The sequence below is a fragment of the Periophthalmus magnuspinnatus genome, chromosome 15 (genome assembly GCF_009829125.3).
Source record: "Periophthalmus magnuspinnatus isolate fPerMag1 chromosome 15, fPerMag1.2.pri, whole genome shotgun sequence".
NCBI classification, from domain to species: Eukaryota; Metazoa; Chordata; class Actinopteri; order Gobiiformes; family Gobiidae; genus Periophthalmus; species Periophthalmus magnuspinnatus.
Genome location: NC_047140.1, coordinates 6147824 through 6174869, shown reverse-complemented (window position 1 = coordinate 6174869; position 27046 = coordinate 6147824). Strand labels below are relative to the sequence as shown.

The 27046-nt window shown below is 36.2% G+C and overlaps 1 protein-coding gene across 1 annotated transcript in view; it reads left to right on the top strand.

The window, feature by feature from the left end:
- The first annotated feature begins 3484 nt into the window (after nt 1-3484).
- The window catches only part of myofl (myoferlin like), a 32838-nt gene continuing 9276 nt past the window's right edge, over nt 3485-27046 (top strand). The window contains 36 exon segments of the mRNA XM_055227362.1: nt 3485-3660; nt 3954-4009; nt 5099-5190; nt 7977-8085; nt 8176-8272; nt 8496-8665; nt 9616-9744; nt 10163-10225; nt 10317-10367; nt 10471-10501; nt 11318-11433; nt 11502-11625; nt 11686-11789; nt 11862-11930; nt 12661-12704; nt 12990-13072; nt 13156-13182; nt 13269-13384; nt 14130-14243; nt 14915-15092; nt 15226-15350; nt 15422-15528; nt 15639-15831; nt 16236-16391; nt 16770-16901; nt 17671-17697; nt 17699-17835; nt 19941-20055; nt 20890-20992; nt 21063-21202; nt 22815-22979; nt 23990-24077; nt 24232-24309; nt 25136-25317; nt 25689-25847; nt 26865-26966. Coding sequence (XP_055083337.1) covers nt 3573-3660; nt 3954-4009; nt 5099-5190; nt 7977-8085; nt 8176-8272; nt 8496-8665; nt 9616-9744; nt 10163-10225; nt 10317-10367; nt 10471-10501; nt 11318-11433; nt 11502-11625; nt 11686-11789; nt 11862-11930; nt 12661-12704; nt 12990-13072; nt 13156-13182; nt 13269-13384; nt 14130-14243; nt 14915-15092; nt 15226-15350; nt 15422-15528; nt 15639-15831; nt 16236-16391; nt 16770-16901; nt 17671-17697; nt 17699-17835; nt 19941-20055; nt 20890-20992; nt 21063-21202; nt 22815-22979; nt 23990-24077; nt 24232-24309; nt 25136-25317; nt 25689-25847; nt 26865-26966 — 3870 coding nt within the window. The 5' untranslated portion in view covers nt 3485-3572.

Here is a 27046-nt window from a genome sequence, read left to right as displayed (position 1 = left end):
GTGTTTCTCCAGCCACAACATTCTGGTTAATATGGACTTCACGTAGAGCTCCCTCTGCTGGTCATACTCTACCCACTGCTTATTCTTGTCAATGGCCTGGATGGGAATAGGAAAAGAAAATTTTAGTTTTTTGAAGCACATCAGATAATAATAATAATAATAATAATAATAATAATAATAATAATAATAATAATAATAATAATAATAATAATAATAAATAATAATAATAATAATGCATTGATAAAAATACATAAAAAAGTGAATGAATGAATGAACTAATAAATAAAATAAACAAACTTACATCACTGAGGCTGATTTGGAGCTCTGTGATGATGTCATTATTTCCCTGCACATCAACAGCACAGTCCTGTACAAAACAGAATAAAGTGGTAGTGTCTTGAACACTATGCATTAAAAAGCTAATTATTGTATGTCTGTGAGCAAAACACATCTAAAATGTGTATATTGAGATGGTATCAATAAAGCTACAGTATAGAGCTGTAGTCCTTCCTGCCTAACTTCTTATAACATGAACAGTAAGGGATTGATGAAACAATATAAAATACACTAAGTAAAATACTAAATAGACATGGAAAGTAAATATTGCAGAAACTTTACCAGCTGTTAATTTCCCCAAAACAGATGTCCCTGTACCTCCCCTCTCATCTTACAACATGCACAGTTATATACTGATAAAACACTATAAAATGCAGTGAGTAAAATACTAAAGTAAAAAGTAAATATTACACATGAAAAAACATTAAAAAAAATAACAGCTTAACATCCGGATATTTCTTTTCAAAAACAAATACTACTACCATTACTACTACTACTCCTACCATTACTACTACTACTTCTTTACCTGTTCCCTTGCAGAGTTGTTCTGCAAATACTGACACCTGGCTGAGATGCTCACAAGCTGGTCCTTTATCTCTGCTATCTCATTCGCGTAACAGGCCAGTCTTCTCAGATTCACAACGTCACACTGGTTTTCTTCATTGCACCTCTGCTCCTCTGGCATCAGCACTGGATTGCAGTTTGCATCCTCTGCTTCATACTCTTGTGATGAGGGGCGGTAAGGTATTAGGGCCAGAAATCTCTGCAAAGAGATAATAAGAAAAATGTAATACATGTTCTGGGATGGGATGTAATACATGTTCTGGGATCTAATTACATATTCCAGACAAATGCACACACTGGGTTATTTTTATAGAAAGCTAGAACATTTTTTGATTCACCTCAGACTTTAGTGAAAGTGGCAAACGACGAAGTTTAAATCTGTCAGCTGGACAAATTGTTGTAGAAGTGAAGACGTTTCGCAGCTCCAACAACGATTTGTCCAGATGACAGATTTAAACTTCGTTGTTTGCTATGGATCAGACCTGGACGACTGAGGGTCTACACAGACATTTAGTGAAAGTGGGAAATGTTTTATGATGCGATGGGACATAGGGCTGTGCAATTAGGAGAAAATATGTAATTGCGATTTTATGTGTTATGTTTACATTTTAAACACATCCAGAAGAATTGACAAAAAGAATTAAATGTGAATTGACAAACCAATAGAACAATCACATTTCAGAACATGTTTGTACAGATCTAAACTACAGGGTTAGCAGTCATTATGCAGAATAAGGGATATTTTGTTGTTTGAGGAGGAAATTATGGTACAGTACTCCAAAAACTGCAGCCTTTGCAATTTGCTAATATGTCAGAATCTTTTTCTTTCAGTGATTAAAACATATAGTTTTATGCTTTTCAAGATTTTACAGAACAGTAATACATTTCTTTATTATAATTCAATAATTCTAGTTTGACTCTTTGGGACCCTCTGCAGATTTTATAAACTCCTAGGTAGTACTCATTTACTTGAGTAACTTTCATTCAAAATGTACTTCTCTGTATAGTTTTCAGACACCAAACTTTAACTCCAACTTGAGTAATATATTTAACAGTGACAGTACTTTTTATACTCTTCTGTAAGTAATTTCCTGGACCGTTGCCATGGCAATTGGCAAAATATCCTATCTTTTGAATGGTGAAAAGTCAAAATGCAGCCTATAAAAAGTCAGCTGAAACCCAAATAAAATGGATATTCTAAAATTGGTTAAACTCCAATCAAAGCAGTTGAGCCCTGTTTATCTCTTTACTTACCTCTATAATCCTGTTGTGGTCATTGTGATGCTGAGCCAGGTCATTCAAAGTCTTCAACAAAAACACATTTTCTCTTCTCAGATTGCTGATGATAATACGAGCCCGGGGAGTTTGCACAGCTGTGCGGAGCTTTTTGCGGTTAGCAGACGACCGTGGCATCTTCTCAGTAAAGTAAGTTGCTGGCTGAATGTGAAAAAGGATAATTAGTTCAGTTTCAAGAAAAAAACATTCCAAGAAACGTCAAATACTTTACGTAATATAATGAAAATGGTGAAACAACCGTGTTAGCAAATTGTGGTAGTAAATAAATGTAACTATAAAAGCAATCATCTTTCTTACAAAATAGGCTACTGTATTATAATTACAAAAAATAAAGAAATAATCATATATAAAAAGTTTGAAAAGTTTACCTTTGCGTAAGCTTTTTTTATTTCAGCAATTTTATTCGAGAGCTAACTTAACGAGAAAAGCCGTATTATTTTTATGGAGAAGTTAGCATAATTAGCCCTGTTAGCATACTATTGAACAGTTTTAGCATGGTTGAATTTTGTTTTGTTGATTACTTACCTAAAATGTTTAAAAGCAAAGTTCGTTTCGTTTCAAAACATATATATGGTACTGAATATAAATATCATATTCCGTTTACCGCTTATCGTTTGAACCGTTAGTCCATGTGTTAAAGTTTACTGTTTCTGTTTTATACGGGTTATACTTGGCCCGCAAAGTTTGTAGTTTTGAATTATAATTATGAACGGGAAATTCTGAAGAAAAAAAACAAACAAAAAAATTAAAAGAAAATAGTGCTTTTATTATTTAGGTAAGCGCAATAATAATGTAAAAATAATGTAAAATTCGAAAACAATATTCATGTTGACCACTAGATGTCGCTATATTATAAACTACATTAGTGGAATAACGGAAGGATGAAGCGCATGTTTATTTTATATATTTTACTTTTTTACGTTTTAAAATATGGGAATTGTGTAGATGTTGCTAGACTATTATTAGATTATCTTTATATTTATTTATTTTTATTTAATCCGTTTTATGTAGGTAATTGTGTAAATGCTTGTTAATCAGATCAGAATCAGAATCAGAAGACTTTTATTGCCATAGTCTGTGAACACAGTTCACAAACTAGGAACTTGCTTCGGTGAAAAAGTGCAAGATAAACACACTAATGAGTTTATTTTTAATTTTATTTATTTATTTTTTACAGACAATGCCAAGCTCCCAGTCCCATCAACAACACCTACTATACCACCTACTCACAGGGCAGTGCTTTTGTGCGTCCTCACATCTGCTCTCCTCCTCCTCCTCTTCAGTTCCCCCTGGCTGTGTGTCTTGCTGTCTGTCTGGCTGCACTCTCTCTGTGGAATATGCTTCATCAGTGAAAAAGAAAACCAAACTTTTCCAAAATGCTGCGGGTCACGGTAGAGTCTGCCAATGGAATACCAAAAAGGAAACTTGGAATTCCTGATCCAATTGTTGGGGTTTTATTCAGAGGTAAGAAATCTGTTAGTTTCAATTCATCTGTAATTCTTCCCATCTTTTATTCTTTCTTTTTAAACATTGCCGGATTTTAATTTAACTTCCTGTGACCTAAGTTATGTGACAATCTCCGTAAACTATACTGGGAGCATATTTTGTTAGTCATTCATTGAGCAGCATGTCCTTATAAGGTCAGGAATCAGGTTTATAGTTTTTCTAGCCAGTGCAAGTGTAGTTTAAGCTAAGCCCCATTCATTCTAAGAAAATAAATATTATCTTTAGGCTAACAGCTGTCTTTGTGCTTGCAGGTGAAAAGAAGAAAACCAAAGCTATTGACAATGAACTGAATCCTGTTTGGAATGAGGTATGAAGGAGAAATATAGCATAGTGTTTTTACTGTTAAAGCATATGACAACTTAATGACAACGTAATGTTTTTCTCGTCATTACTTACTTTTGTTGGAATAGTGACTGTGGTAAATGTTTATCATAGTTTTACATCAGTTAAGTAACAGTTTGTGGGGAAAAAAGTCTAAATGTGAAGTATAAAAATACACGACGTAGTGGAGAGTTTTGAAAAAGTATGCCTCCTAGGTATGTCATTAAAGCTGAAAATTGTTTACACACAAGAAAGGCATGTTTCTGAGAGTATAAAGATTGATTTAACAAAATAAAGATGTTGTCATCTATTTATATTTGTCTAATCATTACTTTTGTGTAGTTTAGACAACTTTTGGTTGCTAGGTAATGGATGTGGAATTACCACTATGTATGTCACATCTGCTACCCATGTCCAACCAGGAAGTAAAATTATACACTTCACCAGAATTAAAGAACTAGACAAAACTAGCCAAGATATCTGTAAAATCTTAAATATAATGATGTTAACTATTTTTGGTGGAAAAGTGTCTAACCTGTCATATACATTTTAAAAGTCCTGTATTATGCAAAATTGACTCTTGTGAGCTTTAAGCCATGTTAAAATGTTGTTACATCCTCAAAAACATTCCTGGAGTTGTGTTTTCTTAAGTTTACACATGTTTGAGTAACCCTATACTGTTACTCTATCTACATCTCCAAAGCTCAAAATGCACTATTCCACCTTGTGATATCACGTAGTGGTAGTTAACAGTTACCTTTTACCTTTAGTTCAGCAGAGATGGGCAATTTCAGTGCTGAAATGATCCAAATGATTCCACTGAAGGTGTATGGAGTTTAAAAACACATTGGAGCACTTCCTGTTTTACCACATGACATCACAAGGTGGAACAGAGTGTTTTCTGTTTGAGAGAAAAGCTCAGCTTAAATATGCAGGGCTTGTGTGTTAAACATGTGTGAATGAAACAAAACACAACTTCAGGTCTGTTTGTGATGAGGACACAACATTATAGCGAGATCAGAAAATAATGTAATAAGGGCTCGTTAAACGATTTGATGTTGTTTTTTGTGGATAGGTACTGGAATTTGACCTTAAAAACTGTCCACTGGATGCATCGTCTTTTGTTGATGTGGTGGTGAAAGACTTTGAAACGATTGGAAAGGACAAGTAAGTACAAAAAATCTGTATAGTGTAATCATAGGCTACACTCAGGATGTGATACTAGGTATGTGAAACCACAGTGCCACTACTTAAACTGCATGTTACAGGAAGATCATCGTGTGAACCTGACTTTGGTGGGGAAAGTTTATAAGTTTGCAAGAAATTAACTTACAGAAAAAGAAATAGTTTTGGTTTTGACCAATTTTTTGGCCAAAGTGTAGGACCATACAATTATCAAAAGTAGAAGTAATCAAAAATTCAGGGACCATTTACATGCAAGGAATATAATAAACATTAATTTATCACTGTCAAACCATAACTATTGTGTAAATTTGATCAGTTTTTGCCATTGTTTATGGTACAGTTGCTAGGTAACAGTTGTAGAATTACTCCTACCCATGTCCAACCAGGAAGTAAACTTCTTCACCAAAATTGTCAAACTAGATATTTATATACTAGGTATATATTACTAAATAAGATATTTAACTAAATCTTAAACATAATTATACTGTTTTAATGAAATGTGTGGGCTTCACTGTCATATCCACCTGACCACTTTAATATGGTAATAGTAGATAGTACTGACATGTAGTAACAATATATCTTTTTTCTAAACTTGGAATACTCCTACCTCCTACATTGCTCACTGGTACCTTGTTTGGACTTGTGCTAACAGAGTACTTGATCTTGTATACAAAAGAGCTCCTGGGCTGTTTACACTACGAAAGAATGCCCTATATACTGTTTTAATCAGTTTCACCTACTTTGAATTTCTCATCTGGTTCTCTTGGTCCTATGTATTATTCTATTCACAACAGTTCCTCTTTTGATATGCAGTTATAATTATTTTAGGGAAGGCTCTAAGGAGTGTGTGTTGAAGAGTAGGGGCGTTTCAGTCATGCTCTATGATATTTCCCTTGTTGGTGCCTGTTAGAGAGGACTCAGCTACAGTGCTTGCACAAACTTGTCATCACTAGCAAAGCACTTTATGAGAAACAGTAGTCTTTTCATGTACACAATGGGGATGAATGTTTGTGTTTTTTTAGTGCTAGATGCTAATGTAGCACTATCTTCCAATGATACTGAAAGATAGAGATAGCAAGGAAACATGGTGGTAGTGTTTCTTGAAGCAGGCAGTATATTTTAAGTGTAGTAGTTAGATGTTCATAAGTTTCCCTCACATGACTTCTTCCTGGCTGCTGGTGCTGGGGTTTAGGTCCTGAAAATTCAGGTAGTTTTAGGTTTACTTGATGTTTTTAAGTAATACTATTTTCTAAGTTCAAAATCTCAAGTATCTCAAAGTTTCCCACTGAGAAGATTTAAAATGCCTTTTGCCATTTATTTACATTCCATGGCTTAAAATAGACTCTTGTTTTTAGCCACTCGGCAAAGTGGTGCAGTGTAGTTAAAGTAACAGCAGACCAGATTTTTCTTAAGTAACTCAAATGAATGGAGCTTTGTGGTCTCGCCATACTGTTTATATTGTGCATGGAACGCCCAGTGCATAGCTTTGGCAAATGATAATTGTTGCCATGTGTGCAAAGTTACAGCTAGTTCAACCAAGTATCGTAGGGTATCTCTTTGGTTCATCCCAGTAATATATATTTTATGCTTTACTCTTTGATCGCATGTTTATATTACCCGTCATCATTGGTGATTCATTATAAGCAACTGTTACATTCATCCTTCCCTTTACCACTAACACCAGCTGACAAGACTGGTAGTTTCCATTGTGTAGCAACTTGGTACATAGAAATATAGTGCCCTCGACATAGATCAATGCAATACACAAAGAAGTGAAAATGAGAAGTGAAAATAATTTGTCGTTAGCTCTTTCTACACCAAACGTGTGATGTATGACAGATTGTGATTATGTCAGGTGGATATGATAGGTTATTCATCATAGTTTAGACCAATGAAGAATTTAGAATAAAAGTTAAAAAAATTACAGCAAGTAACGCAAATATGCAGGAAGTAACTAAATTCCATCCAAAATTCAGGGACAATTTATGCATAGGGAACACATTTTTATGATAGTTCAAACATTCTTTTAACAAAATAGTTGTGTTCATATATTTTTATTTGTCAAATAAAAGCTATTGCGTAACGTAGACCAGCTTTTGTTGCTTAATGTGGTTATGGTTTCCAGGGAACAATGGAATATCCTTTATGGTCACGTCTTCTGCCCACATAGATACATATTATTCATAAGTCCATATCCAATCAGGAAGTTAAATGATAAACTTACCAAAAAATAAAAATAAGGAAAATAAGGCAAGATTCTTAGCAAATTCTTAAAATGGGACTAAACACCTAAACTCTGCCCACAATTACCTTTCAAATAGAGCTGCTTAAATGGGTAATACCAGGGGGATGGAGGAAGGGAAGAGTGAGGGGGGAAGAGGGGCGGGGTCTGGAGGTATACGGAACAGTGTGATTGGTTTTACAGTTATCTACACTTCAAACTTTGCCTCTGAAGCCAGGTGTTGTAATCACAAACCCCTGGCAGCCCTCAAGGCAGCCCTAAGTGATGTCACATAGTACTTGAAATTGCAATGTCCCCTGGAGAAAGCACACACAAGCACACAGTTTTATATGTATTTGACCACAAAGCAGCAAATTTACTGAATTTGCACTAAAGTTGCCAAAACATTATTTGGAATAGTAGACAGTGCTATTAAAACTCCATGTATGCAGTTTAGTAGGGAGAAAAAGTTTAAATAAATATGTTTTAGGGAAATATGTCACATGCACTTTAATCTCTTTGTTGTTTTTTTTTACTCTTTTTTCAGGTTTATTGGTTCTGCAAAGGTTTATCTGAGAGAATTGGCCAGTGGTCAAGTGAAGGCCCTCCCATACAGGAATGTGCCATTGATCAATGAAAAACAACAGGCTATTGGGGTAAATATTGTTATGTTTTGTAAACCTTAATTGCAAATGTGATTATACCAGTATAACACAATAACAACTTTTTAAAATACAATTTTGAAGACAACCATAAATTTGCTGGTTGCGTATGAACCTCCTTCCCACGGTGCTCCAAATATGAATGAGAACATTGATGGAGCCATGTCAACAGTTGATGAAGGTGAGTGCAAATATTTTTAGTAAAATCAAAATGGTACAAGTTTAATTTCAACCCATTCTCACTTATTTTCATTTTAAAACAACAGTTCTAAACAATTTTGGATTTATTTTGAATTCTTCGTCTTCTCTTTTAATGTTAATTTTATGATGATTATTTGTGATTATTTATGCATGTATGTATTTTTTTTTTGTTTTTTTGTTTTTTTCTTGTTATGGTTTAATAGACCACACTGAGGATGGAGATGAAGGGGATCCGGACGCTGATGGAGGGACCGGGGGTACCACTCCGGGTGTAACCTCTTCATCGCACCAGCCTGGGAAACCTAGCCACAAACCGGTGCGCTTCCACAGAAAGAGGCACAGGGCCCTGACCAATAAACCTCAGGACTTCCAGGTATTGTTTTCTTTGTTATTGCTGACATAAGGTACAAGCATAGACTGTATAAAGAAGTGGACAAAGGAAGTGCGACGTCACCCATAGCGTTTGGCTCCAGTTAAATTAAGCTCATTGAGGGTAGCAGTTATAAGAGCGAATCTGAAGCCAAGATCCTTATGAGAAATTCCAACCTTGAGTATCATAGCAACAAAGAAACCACGATCCCGTCCAGAGCAAGGCTGTTGAAGGTAATGCCTGCCTGCACCACTGATTTAGCAGGGAGCAGGTACGTAGCAATGCAGTCAATCAAACCTGTTGCTAACGCTAGCGAGAGCGACCTCGAGGAAAGAAGGCACCTGATTTGTTTCTTATTAGGCAAGGCAAATTTATTTGTATCGCACAATTTGCACACAGTTTGCTTTACAGAATAAGAAAGACATTAATACAACAAATGAAAACTAAATAATCACAAATCATCATAAAATTTACATTAAAAGAGAAGAGTGCAGAAAAAACCCTTTCAGTCATATGCACAGCTAACCAGAACCATTTAATGTTTTATATAGACTTGTATACTTGCTTGTTTTGTTTGTTTTTCTGCTTGTATTATATTTTAGGGCGCCCATGACAAAGAGCGCCTAGCTGTTCTCATTGGGCTCCCCTGTATATATAAAGATAAATAAATACATAAAATAGCTTCATATATATTTTTTTAAAATGTTAATTATTTATTTATTGTTTTTTATTTCACAACAACAACAAAGCAATAGGAATGATTAGCTGAAAACCTATCCAATTTCTAGTTTGCAAATCTGTCCTATTTACATATTATGTGAATAATAAATGATATAGTATCATATATACAGTACTTGATAGATTGACTAACTTAATTGAAACCTGTTGAGTACCATCCACACTTGATGTATGCTCAGCTGACTCACTGTTACCGTTATGTCCGATATAACCAGATCCGCGTTCGGATTATTGAGGCCCGACAGCTTCCTGGGAACAATATAAAGCCAGTGGTGAAATTCAGTGTGTGTGGACAAACGCACAGGACCAGAATCAGACGAGGAAACAACCCATTCTTCGATGAGGTACAAATCATAAAATAGCTGTATACAGCAATAATAAGTGTAAAGAAGAAATATAATTAGACATAACTGAGTATGAATAATTAAAGGGAATATATTCAGCAAAATCAGCTTCACTGAGCGTTTAACCTTATTACAGTGTTCCCTTATCCCTGTTCATTCAAGGCTTAAGAAGAAAATTTTTCAGTTTTCACCTACCCCCTATCCCCACCCACATCCCTGCCCTTGTTGCAATTATTTGAAAAATTAAGATTCTTTGTCATTCGTGCTCATGAATCACCATCCAGAAAGTTGGTCCCATTTTTATTTTTATGCTATTTTAGATCAATATTCCTGTTTACAATGAACACAATATAAGGTTATGATCTACTTATGTGTTCTAAGTACCTGGAAAATCACCATTTGTCTAACTTTATTCCAGATGTTTTTCTACAACATGAACATGCTTCCCTCAGAGCTCTTTGACGAGAGCATCATTCTAAGGGTTTGTGTACATATGCTGTATATTAAAACCAAGCATAGTCATTATAATGATATCCATGACGACATGAGCTATATTTCTATACATTGGACAGGTTTACGACTCCTGCTCCCTCAGATCGGACAATCTAATGGGAGAATTCAAGGTGTGTCTTTGTCATTCCAAGAGCCTTTTAGTACATTTTTCTAAGTACTACTCACATCACTTTTGAAACGCATTTTTTAACATGTCTTTTCTTATATCTCTAGTTGGATGTTGGCTACATTTATGATGAACCTGGTAAGTATGTTTACAAAAAGGCCAGTTATCATGTGCAGTTTGTCTCTTATCAATTATGTCAATTATAATGGGAAATTAGCCCCCAAAAAAAAGTTAGTATCTTTTTTTTGTTAGAAGTAATTAAATTCATCTACTGTTTCTAAGAGTTCATACTTTATTCAGATACTATTCAGCTGTCATTCAGCTGTCACTCAAAACATGATAGAGACTGACCAAAAGGAACATTAAACAGGATCACAATATGATGACTTCACCAAAATAGCAAATCTTCACAGGGATCAGCTCACAATAGATTTTTATCTCCTGCCAGTGTTAATCATGGTGTTGCTGTATCATTACATTATCAGTATTGTTTTGTTGTATCAGGTATTCTATTGCATTGTAAGTGATCCATCCTTATATCCATGGGTTTCAGAATGATGAAAATCTAGCACTGTTGCCATAGCAATTAAGACAGTAGCTCCGTTGGTAGAGTGTTTGTCCACTTATCCCACAAATGAATACTGTTGTTGTGTCCTCGGGCAAGACACTTAACTCACCTTGATCCCAGTGTCTGCGTACACTGATGTATGATGCCCTTGATGTGAAGCGCTTTGAGTGCCTTGAAGGTGGAAAAGTGCTGTATAAAAATGTGCTCATTTACCAAGAATTTAAAACCAAATATTATATCTCTTGAATGGGCAAAAGTCCTCCTAATATCATATTGAAACAGGAAGCTGAAACCGGAGAAAATAGGTTAGATTTTTAAAATTTGATTCAAATGTTGTAACACTAACATATATTTGACTATATAATGATTTAAATGTCCCTGTGCAGGCCATGCTGTGATGAGAAAATGGCTGCTGTTGAGTGATCCGGATGACCCCACATCAGGGGCCAAAGGTTACCTCAAAGTCACCCTGATTGTAGTAGCCACTGGAGATGACCCACCGGTACTACAGTAACACAGTACCGATCCATAATAAACTATATATTATGCTGAATTATCTTGTATTTTTAGTCTGAGAAGAAGACAAGCGAAGAACAGGATGACATAGAAAGCAATCTACTTGTTCCAGCTGGAGTTACTATGAGATGGGCCACGCTTACTCTAAAAGTTTTCCGCGCTGAAGATATGCCTCAAAGTAAGCAAGAAAATTCTAAATATTTTTGATGTCCATATTCTGAAATCTTGTCCTCTACAGTGGATGACGCCTTCCTTCAGTCAATGAAACAGGTTTTAGGAGGAGATGGGGACAGGAAAAACTTAGTGGATCCATATTTAGAAGTTAGTTTTGCCGGAAAGAAGGTAAGATGGTTACTACAAAATTCAAAGGCTTTGGTTTGGTAATGTTGCTAAATTGCTTGATTTATTTTCAAGATATGCACCAAAATAATAGAAAAAAATGCAAACCCAGAGTGGAATCAGCTTGTCAATCTACAGGTGAAGGTATGAAAACTATACACTACAACATCTTACTTGTTTTTTGCATAAAGTTAGTTTCCATGGAAATGTTGTTTTGCCTTGAATGTTCAACAGATCATTGTACGCCCAATAGGGTTGTTAAGTGATGATGTTACTTCCGGATCCAACCAGAAAATTCACAGCTGAAATCTGGTTTTGTTTTTATTACTTTTTCATAAAACAAGACAATTACCTTTCAAAGCTCTTTATAAAATATGTAAATAATGCAGTAATAAGATATCATAATAGGATTAGTTAGTGTTTATTTCTCTAATTACCAGACACAGCTAACGCTAGCTTACTTTAGCCTAGCTTTTTACCTCAATCTCCCTCGTACATTACAATCACAGTTCTAAACATAGATCCATGCTCATAACCTTAAATGACAATCTCTTTTTTATGTGAGATGTGATGTCACAAAATAAAGAGGAAATTGCAAACATTTTCTTTGTGTTCAGTCAGCTGATGGACTCGGAAGTGACATCACACTTAAAAACACTTAACAATGCTATATGAAATAAATGGAAAGAAAATGATTTTAATGCCATAATTGGACATCCCAGGCGAAGCAATAACATTTCCATGAGGACAAGTGGCAACCCGCCACCTGAAAAGTTACATAGTGCACCTTTAATTTTCACCATTTTAACTACAAAACAATTTATTGAATATTTATTCTATCTCTTTCAACCAACAATTGTGTTTATTTGTTTAGTTTCCCTCTATGTGTGAACGCATCAAACTCACTATATATGACTGGTAAGTGGCACTATTATACAGAGCAACAGTTCACTTTTCACACCAAGTACCACCTAAGAAAATATTTGTCTTTCTGAGTACCACCAGATCTAAACCAGGACTAAAACAGGATTATATCAGCTCAAAACTAAGACTGAAACTGGTGTAAAATTGGACTAAACCATGGCTAAATGAGTTCTAAAAGAGGATTGACAAAAAATCTGTATGCCGTCCGCATACCACTAACCAAGTCAAATGATTTCCACGTATTTTCCATAATATTTGGGGAATGCTTTTTGTTGCCAGGGACCGTGCAACCAGAGATGATGCCATCGGAACAACATTTTTAAATCTGAGCAAAATGTCTTCATCTGGAGGAGAAGTTGAAGGTTATTTTATATTTTGTGTTTAATTTTTACTTGTTTAGAGAATATAATTAATTAATATTAATAATATGGCGTTGTTGTTGTAGACTCAAACAGCTCCACTATGTCTGAATGTACGTATAACATGGTCTACTACACTTTTATCATAAAGTGAAACAGGAATTATGCTCTGTTTACCACATTTGTTTACTTTGTGCAGCTCAATCTGAGGTTGGGTTTCTTCCTGTGTTTGGCCCCTGCTACGTCAACCTGTATGGAAGCCCCCGGGAGTTCAGTGCTTTTGGTGACCCCTATGAGGAGCTCAACTTTGGCAAGGTAACAAACACATTTATCCCATCCAAATGTAGGGAGCGCTGACTTGCATTTTCTTGATGTGATACAGAGTCATATTCATTTGAAGTAACAACAAGGTTTTGTTTTTAGTTACTCTTCATTTTGAAATTTTGAGTGAGAATAGTATTTGTGTTCCACTCTTGAGGAAGTAATTTACTTTTTCAATAACTGTACTACTATATACAAAAAAGAAAAAAGTTATACATTTATTGAAGTAGTAACAGTACTATTTCTTGATTAAAGGTTTTTGGGCACTCTTCCCACTGTGAGTACGTCTAAAAGTGACCAAAGCTTCAGATATGATTTTGTTTTATCCTATCTTATCCTTTGAAAATACCAGATTTTCACCATTAATTTTGTCCGTCTAATTACATTAACATGAAATTATATTTGAAAAAAGATGCTATGTTTGTTTCAATTACTCTTACTTCACTAGTAGTTTTCACAAATACTTTTCAACTACTACTTGTACTTAGTAATATTATTTATTATTTTCTTACTCTTACTCTAGTATACTCTTTGGCTACTCTTGCTAACACTTACAGTTGCTCAAATGTAGAGGAGTATTTTGTTCCCTGGGTAATTATTTTAATGATTATTTTTTGCTAGAGTAATTTTATTTTTATTAACGAAACCCTAAATAAGAATTTTACATACTCCATCAACTTAATAAATAATAAATAAATTACTCTTTTGTCTATTACTATGCATTGTGATTTTGTTGCAGGGAGAAGGTGTGGCGTATCGAGGCAGAGTCCTGGTGGAGCTGTCCACACAGCTGGATACAAAGGCGGAGAAGGCTGTGGAGGACATCTGCAGTGATGACATTCTGGTCGCTCAGGTAACCACTGTTACATCTTCAATGGAAATGTCCCAGAAATTAAATAATTAGATATAAATGTTCAAGAAATTAAATAATTAGATAATAGGTTGTACTAAAGTCATTTTGGTTGGCATGGTGTGGAGGAGGGTTGTTGGCCCAAAAGCAGTTATGGCAGATAGAGAGAAGGAAAAGAAGTCACCATTAGAATCAATATAATTTCATGGTGGTGTTGTGCAAATTCCAAAGAGATTATTTATTTGAGTGGGTGTGAAGTCCCTGCCTCAAGTTGATGAGTTCAAGTCTTGAGTTCAGGTCTTGTTCACAAGCGAGGGAAGGATGCAGCGTGAGTCTTTATTCCTCCTCTCACCTATGATCATGAGCTTTGGGTAAAGACTGAAAGGACAAGATTGCAGATGCAAATGGTCGAAAAGAGTTTCCTCCGCAGTCACACAGGAGGAGCTTGGAATAGAGCTGCTGCTCCTCCCTGTCGAGAGGTGCCAGCTGAGGTGGCTCAGGTATCTGTTCCTTAAATGTAATTATTTGTAGACATTCCTGAATAAAAAAACATCTTCTTAACTGAAGGACTGGAATGCTGACCATACCATATATATCTTTATATGTAACTGTTGGTTGAGGTGACATAGTTTATGTACCTTAGCTTAGTCAAATTGTTTTCTTCATGTTTTCAGAAATACCAGCGTAGGAGACGGTTCTCTCTATGTGCGGTCTTCCACAGCGCTTGCATGCTCCAAGAACCCGGAGAGCCCATTCAGTTTGAAGTGAGCATTGGAAACTACGGCAACAAGTTGGACTCCACCTGCAAACCACTGGCCTCCACCACGCAGTACAGCTTTGCAGTTTTTGATGGTATGAAAAACACATGCATTATTATTATTATCATGTGACATTGTAATCTCACAGTGCAGATATAAGCTTTCTTGATACTTACTCTCAGATAGTGGTTTAGTGACTGTCTATATATTTATGTCGTGCCCCACAGGTAATCACTACTATTACCTTCCATGGGCCGACACAAAGCCTGTGGTGATCCTTACGTCATACTGGGAGGACATCAGCCACCGTCTAGCCTCAGTAAACCTGCTCCTCTACATTGCAGACAGACTGGTGAGAATCATTCCAAATGAAAAACACAATCTATTTATAAGAAACAAACAAATTTTCTAATTTGATTTTAGGAGTCCCATCTAACATCTCTGAAGACGGCTGTCCTTGCTAAAGTACCGGAAACACGGCTGGCAGAGATTTGGCTTAAATTAATTGACCAGTTGATTGATGATCTTTGGTAAGGATATATTGTACTGCAGAAATGACATAGATATTAGTAGGGATGGGAGATAAACTGTTTGTGAATCAGACTTGTATAAACATTAAATTGAATATTTTTTTTAGCAGTGTCGAGTTACCCTTCATGGAGGGACAGCCAAATTTGACTGCATTGGATTTGCAGTTGAAAAGTTTGCGCAGCGCTGCTCTGGAGAACATCAAGCAGGGTGCAGCTCACATGAGGGAGGAGGCCACTGATATCAAGGCTACCATCACTGAAATAGAGGATTGGTTGGACCGAATCAAACAACTGGCAGAAGAGGTCCAAGAATTAAAGAGTCAATATTCTCTGTTTTTAACGTGGGGGTATTATGCAAAATTTACTTTTTGGAGCTTTCTACCATGTTATAACGTTCTTCTCCCAGGCCATTTTTTCTATATATACAAAAGCAGTATACAAAACATTACACTACAACTTCACAAACCGATGTGCACTAGTTTCATTAGTGGGATGCACGCTGATTGTGTTGTGATAGTGCTCTAAAGGGGTGAAGAGCAAAGTTAAATATTTTAATACATTGTTTTCAAGGAATATAGCATTTTCAAAATAACAAAAGGTAACATGGTAATCTAAATATGTTATGTGTTAGCAATTAACACCCCACAGATGTGTAATACCTCCTCTATAACAATCAAATATAAACATTTGATTTTATGACTCTACAGCCTCAGAATAGCCTGCCTGATGTCGTCATATGGATGTTACGAGGAGAGAAGCGAGTGGCTTATTCAAGGATCCCAGCCAACCAGGTGCTGTTCTCCAGCTTCAGTGAACAAGCGTGCGGCAAATACTGTGGAAGAACCCAGACTATCTTCATGCAGGTACAATTCTACTGTCAGCTTCTATAAAATACTAAAATAACATTGGTCACATATAGAGGAGAGCTGCTTTTTTCCTCGATAAGAAAATGATGCCATTTCACAACATATTTTAAAATAGTTTTGAGAAATCAACAGAAACCGTTTTAGATAATATCAATGAATGTGGACTGTATGTAGAGTTTCTTCTGATTGGCCAGTGATCTCTAAGTGGGCGGGGCTATTTTTGATCGAATATTTAGTAGCTTCAGAAACTCATTAAAGATGTCATATTATGCAATGTTCTGGTTTTAAGTATTAAATTATAACATACATATCAATGAAATTAATCATAATATATTGAACTTGACTTGAAGCCTTATATAAACTGTTGTTGTTCAGTACCCCATGGATAAAAACAAGGGGATCAAAATCCCAGTCCAAGTGCGTCTCAACATGTGGCTCGGCCTGTCAGAGCATGAGAAGAAGTTTAACAGCTACTCCGAGGGGAACTTCAGTGTCTATGCTGAACTGGTAATGTACATTTTCTCTACATATGGACCCTTTAAAAGTTATAAGGAATAAAATATATTCTAAATTCCAAAATGGAGGCAACTAGGGACAACAGAACATAATGCACTTTGAAAGAGAAACTCAGATTAACCTCAGAATATCACTAAATACGGAGATTTTCTGCCAAGTTATTCCCTCAACAAAAAACATTCCCGAAGAGGTTTTTGATGTCATCCATATATGTTTCAGTAATTTAGCAATCTCTCCCGGGCCCTATTTGAATCCTCCTTACAGTCATGCTATGTCATGCTTCCACGCACCAATTCTCCATAAATATACAAAGAGATAATTGCACATGTTTAGCATTTTTGATTATTTAAATATCTTGATTATTAGGTTTCACTGGACAGAAATGTTGAACGTACTGTACTTTTTTATTTTATCTACAAATATATTACATGCTTTACCACAAATTATGCTTTTTGTGACACTTTAATACAATTTTGAGGCTAGATTTTTTCCTTCTTATTTTGTAATAGAAAAGCAAACTGTCATTTCTACCCTGGAAATTCAAAATTGTAGTTTTTTTTTGTTTTAACGACTTAAAACGTTTAGCATTTCAGTCTAATGTCAGTTTATCATTGAACATTTGCTGTGGTCCTTTTCATTTTGCCTCTATTCACCTCCATTCTGGAATTTTGCACATTCGGACGATATAGCATTTTAAAGGGTTTATAAATAGCTCTTAAGTAATCTTTTAGTTTTTCACATAGTATCTCTTTCATTGCAGTATGAGAACCAAGCCAAGGTGATTGGAAAAATGGGGAACCACGGGACTTGTTGGGCGCCATAAATTCTCGGATGTGACGGGAAAAGTGAAACTCAAACAAGAGCGCTTCCTGCCACCTGTGGGATGGGAGTGGGCCGACGACTGGTTTGTTGACCCAGAGCGATGGTACGTTCAAAGCTATAATACAATCCATTACTCTGTTTAGATTTAAAGTGGAACTAAACGCTAAATCCACTTTAGACATACCTTTCTAAAAGCAGAAGTGTCCTCTGGTAAAGTTTTTCTCACATTTGTAAAGTGTTTTATGTCAGTGACATCCACCTGCCAGCTCCTTGTCCACTGTCTGATCTGGCAGGATTTGATTTTAGTGGCGCTTGGCAAAAACCTCATAGACATTACATTACCCCGGAAATGATTGGTCCGACTGTCCCTCTTATTGGCTATCGTTGGTGGCAACTAGTGTTGAGGTTAAATGTAGGTTATGATTTCAATTCTTAAAATACAAAACCACTTATAAGGTTCACCAGAGATGATCGCAAGGTCATGTTGCCTAGTAGTTCATATACAATACATAATTGTGCAGGATCAGTAGTAAACGTGAGCAGACGCGTGTGGAGCTGACATTTGATTGGTCAACACCGACATGTGCTCTCTGCACTCCCCAAAACAGTTCAAAATAAGAGAGCATACAGTTGGACAAATGTGGCTGTCTTGTTTATAAATGAGCCATCTGAAAGGGACAGCAGAAGTTACCAAAGGAGTTGAAACAATGTGTTCTGTGGATTGTATATTTGGAAAAAACAGGGCGAGGAGGAGCACACTTCCATGACAAGACAGAACAACACAGTAAGTGTCAGTGCAGTGTGATGTTTGCAGTTAACTCAAGTGTCCTGCATGAGTCCTTTATGTGATGTCGACAGGCTGATGGGGCTGTACGTGTGTGTGTGTGTGTGTGTTTGTGTGTCTTGGTGCTCTGCGGTCTGTGCTGTGGAGTGTTTACCTGTATGTATTAGGCCTTACATCTCCCCTTACGCATAAATAATGCTTCCAGAGGGTATGGAACTCTAGTTTCATGGAGTTATACAATATATTTGTACTGAAGCAAGACGCATTTTGCTCACATAAATGGGAAAGTTGACAGAATAAAATTTTCTTGTGCTATTTTGGTCCTTGTTGCTATGTTTCATTTTGTTTAAGTTGGAAAGTTGCACATTTGTGTTGACTTATTTTATTGATACAGAAAGTGGACCGATGTCATGGAATTTTTACATTGAATACTTGAGTCCAAGGCCACATTGTTCTGTGCACACAGGGCAGCCATGTTATCGTTACAGTTCATGAGTATAAAAGTGATGCTCCAGCGGAAAAAAACAAGTCACAGATCATACATTGCGTGTCCATAGTGCATATAGTTCCTCATTTGGACTCACCCAGAGCGCCTTCACACTGTTCCATGCAGGCTACTTTTGTTCCAAAGATGCTGCATTGCACTGATTCTGACATTGTTCCTCATCAGAAACTTGCCTGAAGAGGTTTTAGATGTCATCCATGCATGTTTCAGTAATATAGCTATCTCTCTCAGGCCCTATTCGAACCCTCCTTACAGTTAGCTGTTAGATTTTATCCAATACCCCCCCAAGTATTACCCATGCTTCTACACCACGATTCTCAATAAATATACAAAAACATGATACAAAACTGTACACAGGAACTTCAGTAAACTGATGCAAAGTGCAGTAGTTTTGTTAGCGAGATGCACACTGATTGTGTTATGATAGCGCTCGGAAGGGGGAATGACTTAGCATGGAAAGCAAAGGGTGGGTAGGGGTGGGCGACAAAAACAAAAATGAATCTTATAAAACACGTTACTACATTGTTTTTGGCGAATATAACACTTTCAAAACAATTGAAGGTAACATGGTGATCTAAATATGTTATGTGTTAAGCAGTTAATACCCAATAAAAGTCAAATACCCCTCTTTAATAGAAAATTTACTTCAAGAAACACTGAGGGAGTTAACTGTTGAGCTCCATTGTCTAACATGAACAATACAAAATAGAAACTCAAAATAAGTTGGTTTCTAAAAATATATGACTGGAGTTGTACTGTTGTTGAATGCTTTTCTTAAGCAAGGTCATTTCCCCTTCCTTTATCTGTCCTGACTAAGAGCTTACATTCTCCAGTTTGAACTTTACCATCTATCTTTTAATAGTTGAACATAGCTGTAGCCTGACTCAGCCCCCTCCCCACTCCCTCTCTGTTTGTCCAGTTTACTGACAGAAGCGGACGCGGGGCACACAGAGTTTACGGATGAAGTATTTGAGAATGAGACTCGTTTTCCTGGTGGAGAGTGGAAACCTGCTGCAGAGCCATTCACTGATGTGGTATGTGGATGAAGTACTCATTTTTTTAAAAGTACACATAGTTACTTAAGTAAAAATATCACATGAAAAAAATCAACTTAAGTAAAAGTATTATGGGTATAAGTAAAAATTTACTTTAAGAGTAAAAAGTCTGTGTTTGTTAAAGTGTTAACTGTCTTGACATGTATTTAAAAGATACATATTTTGGTCAACAGTACCAATATGAATCAATTCCTTATTTTTTCTCATGATTTTTTAAAATCTATTTTTGTTTGCTCAAAACAGAACCTTGAACTCAAAAACTTTAGTCAGGATGTTATCACGAACATGGTAAAAATAACCCCTCACATCCTATGAAAAGTACTTTGTATCCACTATAAAATGTACTTAAATAAACTACAGATACCTAAAAATTCTACTTAAGTATAGTACTTTACTACTTTTACTTTGTTACCTTGAAGCTCTGATCAGGGTATAGAGATATAGATTTTTGGTAATTTAATTTAATTGTGTTTTTTGAGCTCAAAATAATTTCAGCTTTGGTGATTTGCTACATGCAACAATTTATATAGTAGCTTCTATTAAATCATGAATCATCTTGCAGCTCTTGTCGGACTCTTTAGTTTTATATTTATGTACAGCCAATGGCCTTTAGTTTAACTCCTCAAGAAAAACAAAAAACAAAAAAAGATTATTCATTTCAATTTTCAGATTTCCAGAAGCATGCATGCATTAACTGCATTCAAGTATATATTTATTATGAGTTGGGTTCCTTAGGTTTAGGTTTACAATAATACAAGAAAAAGTAAATATGTTTTTGTAAAACAGTTACTTTATATTACACATTTTATATAGAATGGAGAAAAAGCCCAAAGTTTCCGAGAGTTTGAGTGTCCCCCTGGATGGGCCTGGGAAGACGAGTGGACCTTTGACACCAACAGAGCTGTTGATGAGAATGGTGAGGATTTGTAATTACATTTGTCATATACCCCAGTATAGTCAGTATATAAACTTACTTAAAATTCCAGGTTGGGAATACGGCGTTACCATCCCTCCCGATGACAAGCCCAAATCCTGGGTTGCAGCCGAAAAGATGTACCATATCCATCGTCGGAGAAGACTTGTCCGGAGAAGAAAGAAGATCTCAGATAAAGTGGTGATTGCAGAGGTAATGTTTATATAGGCAGATTACATAGACAGATTATGACAGAAAGATATCAAAAATAGATACCGGTAATATCGCAATTGTTGTTTTAGCAAAATTAGGATATCAAGTAGATCATCCAAAATGAATTATAAATAAGCTATCAATTACCTCGAAGAGATCAAAACATCTCCCAAGCAAAGTACATTTTATGGTCCATTTACATTTAAGATACTTGAACCTCAAGACATTTGCAGGCACATTTTAGCACATTCTTGATATATTGTTGAAATATTGTCTGAATTAGTGTTGTCACGATACTAAAATTTCAAACTTGATTTTGATGCTAAAGAATAATTGAGTTGATACTCGATACTGATTTTAATAGTTAAATGATAATTCTAAAAGCTCTTTTGTAGGCAATATTGTAAATAATAAATGGTCACTTTTTTATATAGCGTTATTCACCCTTCAAGGCACTCAAAGAGCTTTACATCAAGTGCAGATGCAGACCTTGCTTGCCTCTGCTGCTTCCTTCTTTACTTTGCTTTTTGATTATTTAACCGCTTCCAATGCTGGAATATTTGTTTAGTTATGATTTTCCTTTAAGTAAACTAACAAAAATTACTTACTTTCAGAGAAGAGGGTGAAAAAAATGCGACTTTCAACTTAAACCTGAGTGATACTGTGTCCTTTCCAAAAATTTGTAAAGACAAGAACACCAAGTGGCAAAAGACAACGCTAATATAGTTACATCGTCCAAAATAGAGCTTACAGATAGATCTTTACCACTGTCACAGACTGATGTTAACATACAAACAGAAAAGGGATATTTGTCATTTGGCAAAAGAGCACTAGCAGACAGGCCATCTGTGCCAAATGCCAATGTCAGAGATACGCTGCTGTTAGGAGATGGTGCTATCAGAGATTTAAACATGCTCTTAACCCAGTCACACTGTTTCTGAGATTACAAAACTCCTGTGTTTTGTTAACACACTGAGGAGTTAAACAGCTGATTGTGCACATTGCTGCAGTTGACACCAGAATAGAACAGACTGAAATCTTGAAAAGGGGTTTCACTAAATTATTTGAGGAGCTTGATAAAGTGGAGGTTAAGACATTCATCAATGGACCTATTCCTAATATAGATAGAAGGAAGATGACAGAAGGAATCACACCGCCAACCTGGGGGTCAGTGGATTTCACCACTCTAACTATGATGTTTATGTTGAGAGCAGGATCCAAATTGCCAACTTTCAGTCCAAACAAACAATCTACCAACTGCTACTGTCGCCCATACTGTCACTGAATTGTAATTTTCAACACAAAATAATAGTGTTAATAGTGTTTATTATACCATGTGATCTCACCTTAGTTCTGATAAAACTCAAGATGAAACTGTTTAGGAAAGGTCAAATTTTATCCAGTTATATCATTTTTGTTTACTATTAATACTTGCTTAAACGAGTGTCTAGTTTCAATGCTAGTTTTAGTATTAATTAGTATCTGACTTTCACATTTTTAATCCTAGTCTAAATACTGTTAGATTGTGAAAAAAAATATTGAGATGTCATGCACTCCTCAGGCAGATTTGTTTAAGATATTTTGTTAATTAAAGTTGAATTATTTGTTACAGAGGAGAGATCCGGGGGAAGGATGGGAATACTCATCACTGATTGGCTGGAAGTTTCACAGGAAGGAACGATCTGCTGATATTTTTCGCCGGCGCCGCTGGAGGAGGAAAATGGTCCCATCTGATTGCATAGGGGCCTCTGCCATCTTTAAACTAGAGGGGGCGCTAGTGAGTAATTACACATCCAAGTGTTTCAGAAAATGGTTTGATCACCAAATGACAAAAGTTTAGATACACCTGACAGTAGAGGTTGGGAAAGTTACCGTACTAAACGCTGTACCAGATTTTTACTGTCTAAAAAATGTGAAAAACAGAAGTAGATCATTTTAAATGGTTTGCATTAGCCCTCACTTATCTTATGTATTCTGAGCATCCTGTCTATTCACTGTGATGAGTTCATATCACTGAGATGATTCAATATTGGTGGCACGTGATGTTTTTATCATGTTACATCAGTATAAACATGTACAAATTCATCAGCTTTATTTAAATTACGGATGTGCAGATTTTTGAGATTCCGATATCAATACTTAGACTTTAAGTACCGGTACTGACAATACCCAATATTAACCAATACCAGAGTAGGGATGGAAAATGCCATGTGTTTCCTTAACACACAGTGTACTTATTACACAATAGATGCAATTGTGTTATGCAGCTTATTTTTCATTCAAATCTCTGCTGAACAGCTTCGTTCAGATGTTCTAGGACATCAGCCTGTAAATAGTCTTATTACATCCAATTAAAGGCCCAACCAGGATGTAGGCTTAACCAATATCATGGAACCATCATCTGCTCCAGCAAATTTGTCAGTAATACTAATATTTGGTACCGGTGTCATCCCTAATTTAAATGGCAGGAAAGTGTTTGTTAGTGTGAAACTATAAAGAAATTTGTGTTATCCTCACACAACAGACAAATTCATGATTGAAAAATTGCAATTTCTAATCTTACCAGTGCTGTATTGTTAAAAAATGGGTTGGGTAGTCATAGCAACCATATTTCATTATGCCCTCTGACTCATATCCTCATTTCAACAGTATTCCTTTATGTGTCTTCCCCAGCAGCTGTTAGGAAATACATCTAAAATTAACAGTTCTGCAGAGTAACATGAGGAGCCCATTGAGAAATCAGAGAATTATGGGCCTAGAGATGAATTTGCTTGACTGTGTTCACAGGGAGTTGATGTGGAAGAAAAGACCAGCAAAACTGATGGTGCCAAGACCTTTGGTGCCAACACGCCCACAGTTTCCTGCCACTTTAAACGTAAGTGCAAGGGACATTCCTGGTTTTGATTAAAAGCTGTTTGCTTCTAAAACATTTCCTGACTGATAAAGCAACACCATGTAATCACAGCATTCATTTAAAGGGATATGGGCATGTTCATTGCTTAATAAAAGTGTGCTCAAATGTTGTTTAGGTTCCCACCGCTATCATCTGAGAGTGTACGTGTATCAAGCCAGGAATCTGTGTGCCATGGATAAAGATAGCTTTTCTGGTATGATTATTTTGTTTTTTGGAAAATTATTAGGTAAATTGTCTATAGATACTGTACAATTTTATGTCATATAGTGTTAGATGGAAGGCTGGGAACAAAGTAACCAAACTGAAAATCCACAAAGTTTTTACCTCACTTAACCATTTTTCATCCAGAATTATGTACACAATTTTGCCATATTAAAGGAGCTGTACCTGTTTTTTACTGACTTAAAACATGAAAAACACAACTGGTAAATTTTTAACGGTTTGCAGTGGTCCAAAGTTATTCTTCACATACCTCAGGTATTCTGACCGTGGTGAGTGCTTTTAACAACTCTCAGAGACCAGAGCAGAGTTTTGCCATGACGGTAAAGCTAACAACACTTAACATGCTAACGTGCACTTCCTGATTATTAGACAATGAAACACTTTCTAATTAGATGGAGACAGCATGGAGCGGACATATTCACACTTCAAGAGCTGCTTATACAATATATCTGTACTGAGGCAAGACACATTTTGCTGAAATGGTTGTGAAAAAACTGGTCCTTTAAGATTTTTTGACAACAATAACACATTTATGATAGAATACACACTTTTTATGTGAATAAGCCCAATATTTACAATAAAAAACTGCATTGTAAAATGGACACTTTAGAATGTCATTATGTCATTATATACGATTTAATTTTACTTTGATATATCAGTTCATTGCATGTTATGATAAATGTGTAACTAAAACTAAGTTCTTGAAATAAGGAAACTATTGAGACGATTTGAGAATCATTGAAGTACACAGATTAGCTTGAAGGCTAAATGCTTGTTCTTCTTGTTCTTCATATCAGATCCCTATGCACATGTGTCGTTCCTCCATGTGAGCAAGACTACAGAGGTGATCAGAGCCACCCTAAACCCAACCTGGGACCAGACACTCATCTTTGAAGATATTGAAATCTATGGAGATCCCCAGACTGTCGCCCACAACCCCCCTGATGTGGTCCTGGAAATGTATGATAGTGACCAAGTGGTATGTGATTTCACATAAGAATGAAACATACAATTAGGGCTGTTTTCGAGCTTGTCTGATCTCGGGGTTTAGCAGGTTTGGACTTGGTTAGTACTTGGATGAGAAACCTCTGGGAATACCAGGTGTCACAGTGGCTCAAGTGCATACTGTTGTGTCTTTAGACAAAACAGTTCACCCACAGCAGCAGCTAATCATGAATAATGTAATGTAAAGTGCTATATAAATCAAATGCATGTTTATACTGCTTCAGACAAAGTTATAATAAACTGTTATATTCCGGACCACCCTGTGTAACTGAAACAGTATCCCTGAAGCCTGATCATCTCATTAAACCCTTTTCCTGTATTAATTTCCTGTTCTCTCTCGACTAGGGTAAAGATGAGCCCATGGGCCGCTGCACGTGCCCCCCGGTGGTGAAGCTGAACCCAGCTGTGGCTGTGGCTCCAAAGCTGCTGTGGTTCCCAGTGGTGAAGAAGGGACGTGGTGCTGGGGAGGTCCTGGTGGCTGCAGAGCTCATACTCAAAGACACGGTATAGGACTGTGGATATTAAAACCCATAATATTGTGTTTTCTGATCAGTGTTATAATGTTGTTTCCTCATCAAAAACAGACCTGGAGTTGTGTCTTGTTTCATTCACACATGTTTAACACACAAATCCTACATAATTAGGGTGAGTTCCCTGCTTATTTAGTTATTCTCTCAAACAGAAAACACTGTTTCACCTTGTGATGTCATGTGGTGATACATAAATTGCTCCACTGCATTTTTAAACTCAATGCACCTTCACCAGAATCATTTGAATTCATCCCTTGACTTGAAAACTACCACTTCATGACATCACAAGGTGCAACAGAGCTTTGGGGATGCAGACAGCCCAATAATGCAGGATTACTCAAACATGTGTGAATGAAACAAAACATGACTCCTGGGTTATTTTTGAAGAGGTAATAGCATTATAACATAGCTCAACGCTCCCGAGAGTCAATTTTGCATAATATAGGACCTTTACGGCTGTGTTCACACTTGGTCCTAGTTTAGTCCTGATATTTTGGCCAAGTCTAGTCCAATTATAGTAATGTAATTTATAGTTTTATACTACCGTAGCTTTATATTTTAGTGTTTTTCTCTAAAATTATTATTTCAGTATATACCAGATTTTATCATGTACTTGTAATAACATAATATTTGTTTTTGCCTCAGGTATATTTTAAAGGCTCTTAGGGTCAAAATTAGACCACCCTGTGCATGTCTGCATCTAATTATGAAGCGTTTCTTATAGTCCGCGAACCAGGAAGTAAGGCTGGTGCGCTGTTAGCATTCTAGTTGTTGATAGTATTACAGTGATGGAGCCTCTGAAAGGTGTGAAAAACGTTTATAAAGTCATTGTGGTGAATCATTAAGGTGCTGAATGAAGATAATAAAAATCAGGTGTCTTTAAAACCTACTAGCAACTTAACCAATTGACCACGCTATTTTTACTTTTTTCAACTAATAAATGAATTCTATAGGAGTAACACATAGTAACGATCTTTCCTGTTCATTGTAGGCAAATGACAGCAATATGCCCCTGGTCCCTGCTCGTCGAGGGGAGTCGCTCTACATGGTTCCACAAGGGATCAGGCCTGTGGTCCAACTCACCGCTATTGAGGTACAGATACAGATATTTGAGAAATCATTAGACAATGTGTGATATGTTTTTAATGTTTTGTATTTACCTGCTTTCTATTG